This window comes from Lytechinus pictus, chromosome 6, assembly GCF_037042905.1.
Source record: "Lytechinus pictus isolate F3 Inbred chromosome 6, Lp3.0, whole genome shotgun sequence".
In the NCBI taxonomy this organism is placed as follows: Eukaryota; Metazoa; Echinodermata; class Echinoidea; order Temnopleuroida; family Toxopneustidae; genus Lytechinus; species Lytechinus pictus.
Genome location: NC_087250.1, coordinates 12,775,790 through 12,787,970, shown reverse-complemented (window position 1 = coordinate 12,787,970; position 12,181 = coordinate 12,775,790). Strand labels below are relative to the sequence as shown.

At 39.0% G+C, this 12,181-nt stretch overlaps 2 protein-coding genes across 2 annotated transcripts in view; both read left to right on the top strand.

The window, feature by feature from the left end:
- The window catches only part of LOC129263798 (transcription elongation factor SPT5-like), a 34,150-nt gene extending 24,521 nt beyond the window's left edge, over positions 1-9,629 (top strand). Inside the window, exons 21-24 of the mRNA XM_064100937.1 lie at positions 744-940; positions 2,018-2,328; positions 4,155-4,253; positions 4,937-9,629. Of these exons, the coding sequence (XP_063957007.1) occupies positions 744-940; positions 2,018-2,328; positions 4,155-4,253; positions 4,937-5,080 (751 nt within the window). The 3' untranslated portion in view covers positions 5,081-9,629. The remainder of the gene's footprint in view (positions 1-743; positions 941-2,017; positions 2,329-4,154; positions 4,254-4,936) is intronic.
- Positions 9,630-10,511: 882 nt separating this feature from the next.
- LOC129263340 (thrombospondin type-1 domain-containing protein 7A-like) overlaps positions 10,512-12,181 on the top strand; it is a 46,814-nt gene continuing 45,144 nt past the window's right edge. Inside the window, exon 1 of the mRNA XM_064100935.1 lies at positions 10,512-11,226. Within this exon, the coding sequence (XP_063957005.1) occupies positions 10,633-11,226 (594 nt within the window). The 5' untranslated portion in view covers positions 10,512-10,632. The remainder of the gene's footprint in view (positions 11,227-12,181) is intronic.

Sequence of the window (12,181 nt, the reverse complement as noted above, 5' to 3'; positions counted from 1 at the left end):
AATGTGTCATTATTTTTTCTTTTACTGATTGAAATTTGTCTATTTATGTAGTATTGAGTAGGAAATTTAAGACATTTTCAATTTCTGGAAATTAGTAATTTGTTCCTGATTCTGTGCTGTCAGGGTTAATAGGCAGGCATGTACTATGAGTAACAGATTATGATGCAAATCTTGATATTTTGTTATTGAAAATTCCCTTGGGGGGGGGGAGGGGAGTGCCATAATGATTTATTTTCACTAGAAAAATGCAATTTCTGGAGATGATCAAGACAGCAGCTCCCATAAAATCTTTTATTTGACATTTCACTTTAACCATCTGTGTGTCTGAATAGAATGTAATGGCATTCTGAAGCCAGCATTAGATTTCCCCTCTTGTGTTATTGATATTGTTACTGCTCATCGTCATCATCGATCCAAGGCTTTTAATCTTGATTTTGTACCTGTGAACAGGGATGGTCGGATTTATCTCACACTCGCAGCAATCGCCCTCGCCCCTTCCCTTCCCTCCACTCTGCCTGATTGAGTGCATCCCCCATCCTCAAGCCAACCCTCCTCTCCTCCACTTGCCTTTTCCATGTCTTCTTTGGCCGTCCCCTCCTACTCGAACCACCCGCCTCGAATTAAAAAGCCATTAAAACATGCCTGTTATCCCTCCTCAACACGTGCCCATACCAATGTACGCCATTTTTACGACTGGTCATTCAATATTGATTTAATTGTTGAATTCACAATTTTCCCTCCAGCTTTGACGAGTCGTCTCCCTCGCCCCAACCCTACGGATCCACCACCCCTGGTACTCCAGGGTATTCCGGGGAACCCCAGTCGCCGGGGACGGGACCGTACACCCCTGCCACACCCAACTCATCCGGGATGTACGGGAGTGAGTCGACCTACTCCCCGTACGGGCAGACGCAGACGCCATCCCCTGGAAGTTACCAACGTGAGTATTATAGGGCATGGAGGACAGGATGGTGATGATTGTGCTATGGTAGATGGGAGGATTAGGAGGAGGAAGATAATGTGTTAATGATTTTGTATCATTGCTTCAGGGAAAATTATTTTACTTTTTTCCAGTCAGGGAAAAATCAGGGAATCTGATTAAAAATACCTCAAATTGGGGGAAAATCAGGGAATTTTGATCAGCCCAAAAGTCTGAAGGACGGTAGTCAGTCAGACTCTGTTAAATTTGGTTGCATATCAAAGCAACATCCATTGAATGACTGGTTATGGTGGTACTAATTAGTATTACATTATTGTTTTTATGCTGAAAATACATGTAATTCACTGAAAAAACTTAGAAAACAGGCGAAGTTGGGAATGGGTTTAAATAACTTAATCAGGGAATTTTTAAACTTCATCAGGGAAAAATCTCGGAAAAATCAGGGAATTTTGTTTTCTTGAAAAGCTAGGAACCCTGTTGCTTATAGACATTGATGATCCCTATATGGGCAGACACAAGCTCCATTTCTGAGGGGAAAGGCAGGAGGTTTACAATTATGATTAAATGATTTTGTATCAGTGGTGGTAAGATAATGATTTTAATGCTTGCTTGAGCAGACACCGTCACCGGGAAGGTTCCAGCGTGAGTATTGTAGGACATGGGTGCTAGGATGATGATTGTGTGATGGTAGTTGTGAGGAAGAGGTGAAGGAATATGATTGCTTGAATTCAATGTTTTTTGTGTCAGTGATGATAAAATAATGCCTATATTGGCAAAAATGTACTACATTTTTGTTTGAGAGGCAAGGAGGGAGGTTACAGTCATAGCTGTGCATTGGTCATTGTAGTGAGGCGGAAGATTGGTGATTAAATGATTTTTGTGTCATTGATGGTCTGATAATGAGTTTAAAGCTTACTTGGCTATTATCTTTTATATTTGACATAAAGTGCAAGATAACAAATGAAATTTGTGCTAAAAGTTAGATATACAAGAAGTTATAAATAAAAAATTGTATTAAAAATGAGATCGTATCTTGTAACCCTTATAAATTCTTGTAATTGTCTCTTTGCTCTGCAGCCACTCCCAGCCCATCAAGCAGTTTCCAGCCTGCCCCGAGCCCCGGTTCCTACCAACCCACCCCATCCCCTTCGGGCACCTACCACACCCCATCGCCCGGGAGCTACCAGGGCAATCCCAGCCCTCTAGGGTACTCTGCCAACACCCCCATGGCCCCATCGCCCCTGGGGTACAACCCCCAGACACCAGGGGGCGACATCATGCACCCCTCCCAGGTCGATTGGCACACCCCCGAGATCATGGTGAGGATCAAGGATTCCCATGACGACCCCTCGCTCATCTTCAAGGAGGGTGTCATCAGAAGCGTCCAGGTGAGAAATGTACCGGTAGCTGCACAGATGTGAGGGCATTGGTAGGTTTTGCGAGCATAAGGTAACTATGGAACTGTAATAAAAGACTAGTTTCTGTAATAAAAGACTAGTTTCCATAGTTACCGCATTCTCACTAGTCCTACTAATGCACAAACAAACCTGTGTATTATTTGTTTTATAGAATGGTTGAATTTTTTGGCAAAGAATCATTTGTTTTACAACCAGGCATAAGTAATTACCAACACATGGCTAGCCATGCATCATGTTAATTTACCATGCATAGGTAATAACTGGACGCATGGAAAATTTACCGTTTGCATGGCTGGTCATGCGTCGGTAATTACTTATGCATGGTTGCCATTCGATAATTTTTCTTTTTAAATGTGATATGAAAATGTGTGTATCGTGTATTAATCTTCAAATGATGTTGTAATAACATCTATGTCATGTAATAACTTGTAAACAGCGTAGAAAAAACATCAGGGCGATGGGCGATTTTGCCCTTGACAGCCAAAATCGCCCCTAAAAGTCCCTCAAAATGCATGCTATGGGGCGACTATTCTTTTTAGAGTCACCCACCCCCGAGATCTGTCACCAAAAATATTGAAGATTTTTAAGGAAATCAATATTCTAACTAAGGCAGAATGGATATTCGCATTCACTTCACAGTTTCCTGTTGCCCCTCAGTCAAATCATGGACCTATTACGAATGGACATTCAACGAGAGCATTTTATGACCACCACCTGTTTCCAGCTGTCAAAATTCCTGTCTAACCCTTAACTTTCTCTTTACGCGGTTTTTACGACGACCGCCCGGGGCGATTGTTTACACAAGCTCCTTTCGGCCGATGATCGTCACCGATTGATCACTGGCCCTCTTTCGACCAAAGACGGTCATGTTGTAGCCCCGATTGCCAATAGGGAAAGTCCCTACATTACCTAGAATGCAATGCGCAATTCATATCCGGTTTTTCAGTACATTATTTTAGGCTGTCTATAATGTGCGATTGTCGTCTGTCCATCAAAAAAAATCCCGTTAAATTTCATCAATCCTGTGGAATTTTATGCCCAAATGAAAATCAACTTCTGACCGAAGGTAAGCGCTACTATCGACATCAATACTGTCCGAAAAAGATGAAATTTTAACGTTTTTCCGCAGATTTTTTCGTCGAATTTCAATTGCTTTTTTGCCGTAGATATACGGATCTGCAAGGTGATGTCAATGCATTTCATTTCCGGTTGTTAGCGATGTACGTAAAAAATACGTTTATGCACGCCTGTTTTCTTGTTTCTGCTATCATTTTCATAGCGCTAACGTTCGCTGCTGTGCGTTGCTTTTGATAAAGTGAACGAACAACATCGCAATGGGTAGGAGCAGCGTACAATTGATTTCCGCTGTCCATCAGTGAGAGCGAGTTTTGCGACCGGCTTGATGGGTGTCAGCTGCCAGCGCTCTGTTTATAAAAGGATTAGCGGCGACGGTCTTTGGGTCAAAGGAGGGGATTCGTTGAATGTCCATTCGTAATAGGTCCATGGTCAAATGTAGCCCTTAAAAGGAAAGAAATAGCCCCCAAATTCTGCAATCACACTGATGTGGATAAAAAGATAGCCCCTAAAAATATAAATTTTTCTACCCTTCTTGTGAAGAATACAGTAGATAGATAGACACAATTTTTCCGTGTATAGTGTAAATATTTTCATAACAAATGGTTCACACATACATGACACACATGTCATGTGTGTGAATTGATAGTGCATTTTATTGTGTAATATATTCTTTTGAAAGTTGCCTAATAATATCTTTGAATGATTTTTGTCCTTATCAGGGTCCATTGTGTTCGGTGTACCTTCCGGACGGGGAGGACAGAGTCGTAACAGTGAAAGCAGTTCATCTTGAGCCTGTCATGCCAAGCAAAACGGACAGAGTAAGTCATTTTGAACCTAGATTTCCAGGGGCCTATAAATCTAACAATGAGTTGATATAAATTCAAATAAAGTTATGACTGATCTAAGGGCCACTTTTGAATAAAATGTAGTAGAATTTTATAAGAACAACGACACATGGAACATCTTACTTGAAGACTGTCAAGGGATGTAGTCAAGGCTGGCCTAAAAGCCCCATTTTGCAGGCCTTGGCCCCAACCTTGCCCTGAGTCACAAGAACAAAGTTTATGGGAGAAGATTTACCCCAGTGACCTCGTGAATCGGAACTACCAGTCTACATCCCTGCATCATTCCTTGTGTGCATAAATTATTTTAAAAATCTCTTTCTCCCTATCTCTCTCTATATCTCACTGTCTATCCCTTTTTCTTTCTCTCTAACTTTATCTCTAAATCTCTTTGACTATTTATATATCTTTGTTTTTGTATCTGTTTGTCTCTCTTTCTTTATCTCTGTCCTGTCTCACTCTTCTTTCTCTCTAACTTTTCTCTCTCTGTATTTCATCTTGCTCTACCTCTCTTTATCTCTCTCTATCTCTGACTTTATCTTTGTATGTCTGCCTGTCTATCCTTTTCTCTCCCTTTCTCCTCTCTTTTTCATCTCACTTTATCTCTCCCTACCTCGACCTCTCTTTACCTCTTTCTCTCCGTCTCTTTCTCTCTCTAGGTGAAAGTGATAATGGGTGACGACCGTGACAGCACCGGAACCCTCATCAACATTGATGCTGAAGACGGGATCGTCAAGATGGATCTAGGCGCTGCCGATATAAAAATCCTGCAGCTCAAAATGCTTGCTAAACTCTATAAATAAACTTTCTTTATTATTGTCCAGTCATTACATCTGGGAAACATTTCATGACATGACTTGTCGGTAGTGCTGTAGCCGAACCGCCGAACCGAACGGTAGTTCGCCGAACATGGCACTTCCGAACCGAACAGAACCGAACCGAACACTAAGACTTGGTTCGGAAGTTCGGCAAAAAAAAAAAAACGGCTTTCAGCTAATAAATTTGTAAGTTTACACCCTTTCTAATTATTATATTTGCGCATTCTCTATTTAATCTTCTTTGCAATTGTATGTTGGAAGTATGCGCTTATTTTGCGGTTACTAGATTTTGTTTTCATTTTCATGTTGACATTGTGGTTTTTACGGCAAAGGAGATCCGATGAATGATGTTGCGCGAGCTTGCGCTATAATCATTTTACTGGCTTTCATCATCTCTCGCTCCGTGGTCGAATCGCCGAAGCATGGTAAAGAAAACCAAAACTGTATGAGTGTTCATTGGTTAAATCTAATTATCTAAAATATTGTTGTTTTTAGGTGGCGAACAAGATTCTTGTTTGAAAATCTTCAAAGTATTTTGAATAAACGAGCTCAATAAACTGAAAGTGAAAGATGAAGTACCATTAATATTACGAATTACGATACGATGTGATTAAGATCGTAACTCGTGTATTGTTGCGGCGGAGAATAAAGATCAGATTGAGGTGATTGACATTATTATTGAGGTGTCGGCTCGCTACTGTCTAGTTTTCATGATTTTAGAGAGAAGTAAAGAGTTTTGAAAACGAGAGATCCAGTGAAAGTGTGAAATAAAGTGAGTGACTGTTAGAGATGAAAAGGAGAGACGCAAAACAAATAATATAGAAATGAGATGAGGTGAAGTTATCTTTTTTATTATTAACAATCAGATGAAAATAAAAATCAAACACTCATGAATGATTACGGTAAAGCATATAGCAAGATCCCCTTCCCCTCGTTGACAAGTTGAATGAAGATAAAGCCATGCGGAAACATTCATCTCTTGGGGGAAAATGACCCCCAATCTTTACTTTTTTTTCCCTTTCTTATCAACTTCTCAAATTAACCATAAACAATTCGATGATCACTCTACTCCCCCTGTCCCATTACAGTCGTAAAACTTTGCATCCCACTTGGTCTGTATGTTCATGGTCGAATGAAATCTGACCAATGAAATCACAGAAATCTCGGGAATTTCTCTTCAATCAGTGAGCTGAGTTTCGCGAGCAGACAAAGCACGTGGCTGTATGTACCGATGCGACAATCAGCGACATGCGATTGGTGGTTTAGTTCACCCATCGAGCCAATTAGCGAAAGGCGCATTACATAAGCACGCTTTCTTCGACACGCCCCTGGCCCTACTATGCCTACAGTTCAGTGCACTGGCGCTGGCCGCCTCGTATGTGATGCAATTGCCAATCACGTTTGGCCGGACTAGACTGTATATATAAATATTCATGAGCTCAAGGGGACTGCATGCGCTGGCCTAGCTGGTACGATCGAGTGCGAGCGTAGTTAATTTGGCAAGTATCCAAAGTGTGGTCCAGGTATGGACGACTAGGAAGAGTCGCCATTTTAGAACTGTGAGTTACCCAATAAATCTGTCATCAGATAATCAAATTCGAGATAACTGTTGATTCGTTGAGCGCTATAACTTTCATAGTTTCATGTCAACAAGATAGAGATAAAATGGTTTGATGTGACAGGGGTACACGCGAGCACATGCAGTCAATCAAGTACAAATTGTCTACGTTATACCTGAATGAACTATAGCTTTATCAGTCTATCATTACCGAACCCCGAACCGAACCAATGTTCGGCAAATTTCTGCCGAACCTTGCCGAACCGAACCGAACCCGAACATGGTGCCTGACTTGCAGTACTACTTGTCGGACATTTTATCTGACAGTTACCATAGTAATGGTGCTTCTCAGAAAATCAAAATCGAGAAAAGTCGTGCAGGTCTTACAACCTGTCCGACAAAAATTTTGATGAAATGCTCATCTGAGCATTTCACGAAAGAACTTGTCAAATGTTGCATCCGACAAGTCCTGTTTTATTCAACAGTTACCATAGTAATGGTGCTCCACAGCCAATCGAAATCATGGAAAGCTGTCAGATCTGAAAACTTTTCAGACAACAAGATATTGATGAAATGCTCCCTTGGGCCCTTTCTTATAAAGTATTATGATCTTTCCAATCGATCCGATTTGATATATCTGGGGCCTGTTTCATAAAGAGTAACACTGGTTATTATGACAACTACCATGTTAACAGGGCTCAGCAGCCAATCACAATCAAGCTTTCCATGGTAGTTATGATAATGGCAAATTGACAATAGTTGTAAATCCTTATGAAATTCACCCTGGACCCATGTTACAAAGAGTTACAATTGATCCAATCAATCTCAACTGTATGGAAACCCATCCTTAACATAATTGTTTCTACAAGAAATTTTGCACAATCTCCGTAGTAAACAAAGAGAATCGCACTGCATCTTCAAGAGAACGATGAATGTATGATTATACATCATATCTAGAAAATATTTTGAAAAAATTAGAATTTTAGATGTTGAAGTCGCTGGCCATCCATAGTTGAGGTTGATTGGATCAATCCCAACTTTTTGTAAGACGGGGCCCTGGCCTTGTTAGGTAAAAATCTATCTCTATTTACTCCTCAAATTGGCAACAAGCAGTAATTGTCAATTTGATATGCTCATACTAAAAAAAAATTGTGATGGCCAGAACTTGAAGTCAGAGTGAATAACTTCAAAATGTAATGAAAATTGTTGATTTTTTTTTACTTGATATATCCATACTTGGAAAAAAGGAAGATATGAATTTAACTTGAGTCAAAGTGAATAATTACAATATTTAACAAAACTTCAATTATAAGGGTCCATGTATTAACCAATATTTAATTTGCTCTGTGAAAAAGGAGCCATGATTTAACTAGGAAATCAATGTGATATTAATACATGTATATCATGTGAGGCTTAGAGATTTTTTTGTTCTCAAATTACTCAAGTATGGTTTGGGATATGGCAACCATTTTCGTGATCAGAATAATAGATTGAAGTTCTTTGATCTTTGAAGACATCGAAACCTGTTTATCTTCTGAAACACCCGAAAACAGTTTTGTTTCATACCTTCTTAATTTCCTTGAAAATTTCTTGGAAGGCGCCTTGAGCACTCTACAGAGTGGATTTGGTGCGATATTTTTGTGGTCGATCTTTTTCATTGGAAGCCACGGTATATTGTGATGTCGCTTCTTTAGAATTATGTTGTGAATTGATTTTGAGTTGTATATAATACAAATTGTATGTTCTGATTATTTTTTTTTGCCCAGGCCTAAAAATGGAGATTGCTTGCATACTGTAACCTGACCGATCCTAATAACACTTGCCCCCTGTTATATTTGTATTCAAAGTTGACCATCACCCCAAAATTTAAAAAATGTGATAACCTGGGCCCCATCTTACAAAGAGTTGCGATTGATCCGATCAACCTCAACTATATGGAAATTCATCAACGTCATAATTTTTTCTTCAGGAAATTTACACTATGTTCTTTGTAATCACAGAGAAGCACAATGAATTTTAAAGAAAACTATTAATGTATAAACATACATCATATCCAGAAAGCATTTTTGAACAAACTGTATTTTAGATATTGATGTTGCTGGCTTTCCATAGTTGTGGTTGATTTTGACATTTTGATTTTGTTTACAAGTGAAATTCATAAAGAATATCAAATGGTGTTGAAGAGCGACCTCCATATTGTAAGCAGAAGACCTGTATGGCTGAATTCCCCTCAATCTTCAAATAAAAATAGATCTGGGAGCTATATAAAAAATAAAATGGAATTTAGAAAAATACTGATCCACTGAGCAGGATTATTTTCTGCATTTTTGCCAACAAATCATTTTTTTTCATGTCCCAGGTTTCAGTTTCAGTTCAGTTTAAGTTTTCAGTTTCTTGCTTCTCAACCTCTCTATAATTTGTCTTGGACATTCTTTCTCAAGAATATTTTTTATGACATGAAGGCAATGCTATGATGGATGCATATGATATGAAACAAATATTGTTACATTGAGGTTAAAACCGATTGATCATAATGTTAAAACTGATCGATCGTAATGTTGATTTATAGGCCTGATTGCACATAATAGTTGATGCAAGCAATCATGGAAACCAGCCCTGCTATCGATCACTAAGTTCTTTGCCGTATGGCCCAGAAGGTCCTCGTCTCTTTTGATGCTTAAAATTTTAACACAAAATAAAACATTAATCATATGCAACTATAGATCATGTATTTTTGAAGTTGATATATGTATGTTGCTCACAACTAATCTGTAACAAGTTAAGCCATTGAGTATAGAAATATACATCTATCTTTCTTTGTCATTTAATCGATGCCCACTTTTGCAAACTCTTTTTTTGCCTATGTGTCTTTGAAGCCTCTCTACAATGTACATGTATACATTTGTGTGCACATGAGAACATTTTTTGTTCTAGCTTGTGTATTAATGTGTTCCAATTATAATTGAATTCAAACAACCTTCGATCATGTGATTAATTTTTCGCTTGTGTTTACTGTAGAAGCTAAAGTTTTGGTGGTGAGATACCCATCGCAGCCCCCCCCCCTTAGCGTTTGAATATTATTAGCTGATGAATGGCCATCATATTAAATTGAATTATAGCAATTTGCAATTAAAAGTAGTGATGATGGTGATGGTAGTTTTGATGGTGGTGGTTATGACGATGGTGGTGGTTATGATGATGGTGGTGATGATGATGATGGTGGTGGTTATGATGGTGGTGGTTATGATGATGGTGGTGGTTATGATGATGGTGGTGGTTATGGTGATGATGATGATGGTGGTGGTGATGATGGTGGTGGTTATGATGATATTGAGAATAATGACATCAATAGTGATCTTATTAGAATAGAATTGATGATAGTTACCAATAATATTGAAGTAATGCAGAACACTTTCTATAGCTGTTCATTGAATACAGAATTCTACCAATTTTATTAGTATCATTGTTTTTTTTAAATACTAGATAAAGTGGTATTGGCATGATTATATGAATAAAGAGATTAATTTCAATTCAACATTCATTTCCAAAGAAAAAAGCATTAATACAATTTCAAAGATTTCACAACACAATGGAGGTAACAACTCTGTAATCAGCTAGAGCTTTGATGAGTGCACTGAGACAATTATAAAGACCATAAAGAAAATGAAGAAATAAATTAAATCCACAACATATTGACTAAATCTGATACTATGTACCAAGAAAAAAAATAGAAAAGAAGAGAGAGAGAGAGAGAGGGGGGGGGGTATATACAGAGCGTGTGTAATCAATTTATGGATGTGGAGCCGGGGGTGGGGTATTGTATAGTGCACGCTAGTGCAGTGCATGCGCCAGCTCGCTACACCTGTTCCCTTGCATTTATTAGAGGTGCAGAAGTTCGACCAAGCAGTGACACCAATGGACATGAGCACAATTTTCATTTGACTCTGAGCTCTTTCATGAAGTCAATCAATGAACAACGATGGAGAGATTTCCGTCAATCATATTTCAAGCGGTGTTCAATTCATTTATTTATTCATTGATTTTCTTGGCTGGCCCGGGAAAAATCGATTTTACCCTCGCACAACAAACTCACCACTCCCGTTCTTCCAACGGGAATTCGACTGTCGCCATCCCAAGTACTTCAGCGATCAACGCAGCTACCACCCTGTTCGAATGGGCGGCTGGTCCGTGGGGCGAATGCGGGGGCAAAGAAAACACTAATTTCTGTGGACAATCTAGAGATGTATTTTGTGTTTATATCGGTGAAATAAGAACTCAGGTGCCGTTTTATTTCTGCGATGGTATTCCTCGACCGTTGAAATACCGACAATGTCTTCCTTGCCCCGAAAACTGTGTCGTTGGCCCATGGGGTGTGTGGTCGGATTGGAGTGGGACCTGCAAGCCAGCAAATCGCTACCGGACGAGGACGGTACTTCGTGCCCCGAGATTTGGGGGAAAGGAGTGTGGTGAATTGTCTGAAACTCAGCGGGATGAGGAGCTGCCGGATTGTCGAGTTGAGTTGACGATGCCGGTTTTTAAATGGAGGATTGGGGAGTGGACGAGCTGCCGACAGGTGATTATGGATTAATTGTTTGGAGTTATCAATGATTCATCATCTTCATCATATTTTTAAATATCATCATCATTAACATCATTACTATCATCATCATCGTCATCATTGTCACCATCATCCTCATCATTATTATCATCATCATTGTCATCATTATTATCATCATCATCACCACCAGAAAGCATTTATGTAAACATGTATAGTTTCACAATAATTAGGCATCATAATCCTCATAATCATCATGAACATCTTTGTATTCATCCTCATTATCTTCCCTCTTAAGCATCATCAACCACCACTACCACCACCACCAAATCCATCACTAAAACCAAAGCATCATAATAAAACATCTTCACAATATCATCATCACCATCATCATCATCACCACTATCATCCAGTCATCATCACCACCACCACCATCATCATCATCCTCACATCTTCATTTATAATCTATTGCCATTAGAGCAAAGTCTAATTGCTATCAACAGTTAGAGATTGTGTAGATTACTCATTTGATTATTAGCCCTATAATATTATATCACCATCTTCTTGGCTTATTTTGTACTTTATTAGTCAATAACTCAATACAAGATTCAGATACATTAATTGGGTCCATGACAGTATACAGTGTTCTGATCAATTTTTCTTTTTTAAAATATAATTCATGTTGATTGGGAGAAAAGAAAAGTTTACTTTGATCGAATGTGCAGTATTTTGAATTCTTTTTTCTCTTGCTTAGAATGATGTGATTCGTCTTAAACCAACCAGTAGTCTAATTTCAGACCTAAGAATTTGCTATTATCCAAAAAGTAGTGATGTTTGGTGGCTATCCCGGGTGGGGGGGGGGGGGGGGGAGCACTTTCATTGACGAGTGGATACTATGCGCGACCAAAAAAAAAACATGTAAAAAGGATGTCTTTTTCAAGATAGGGCATGTTATGTACGGAACGTAATAACT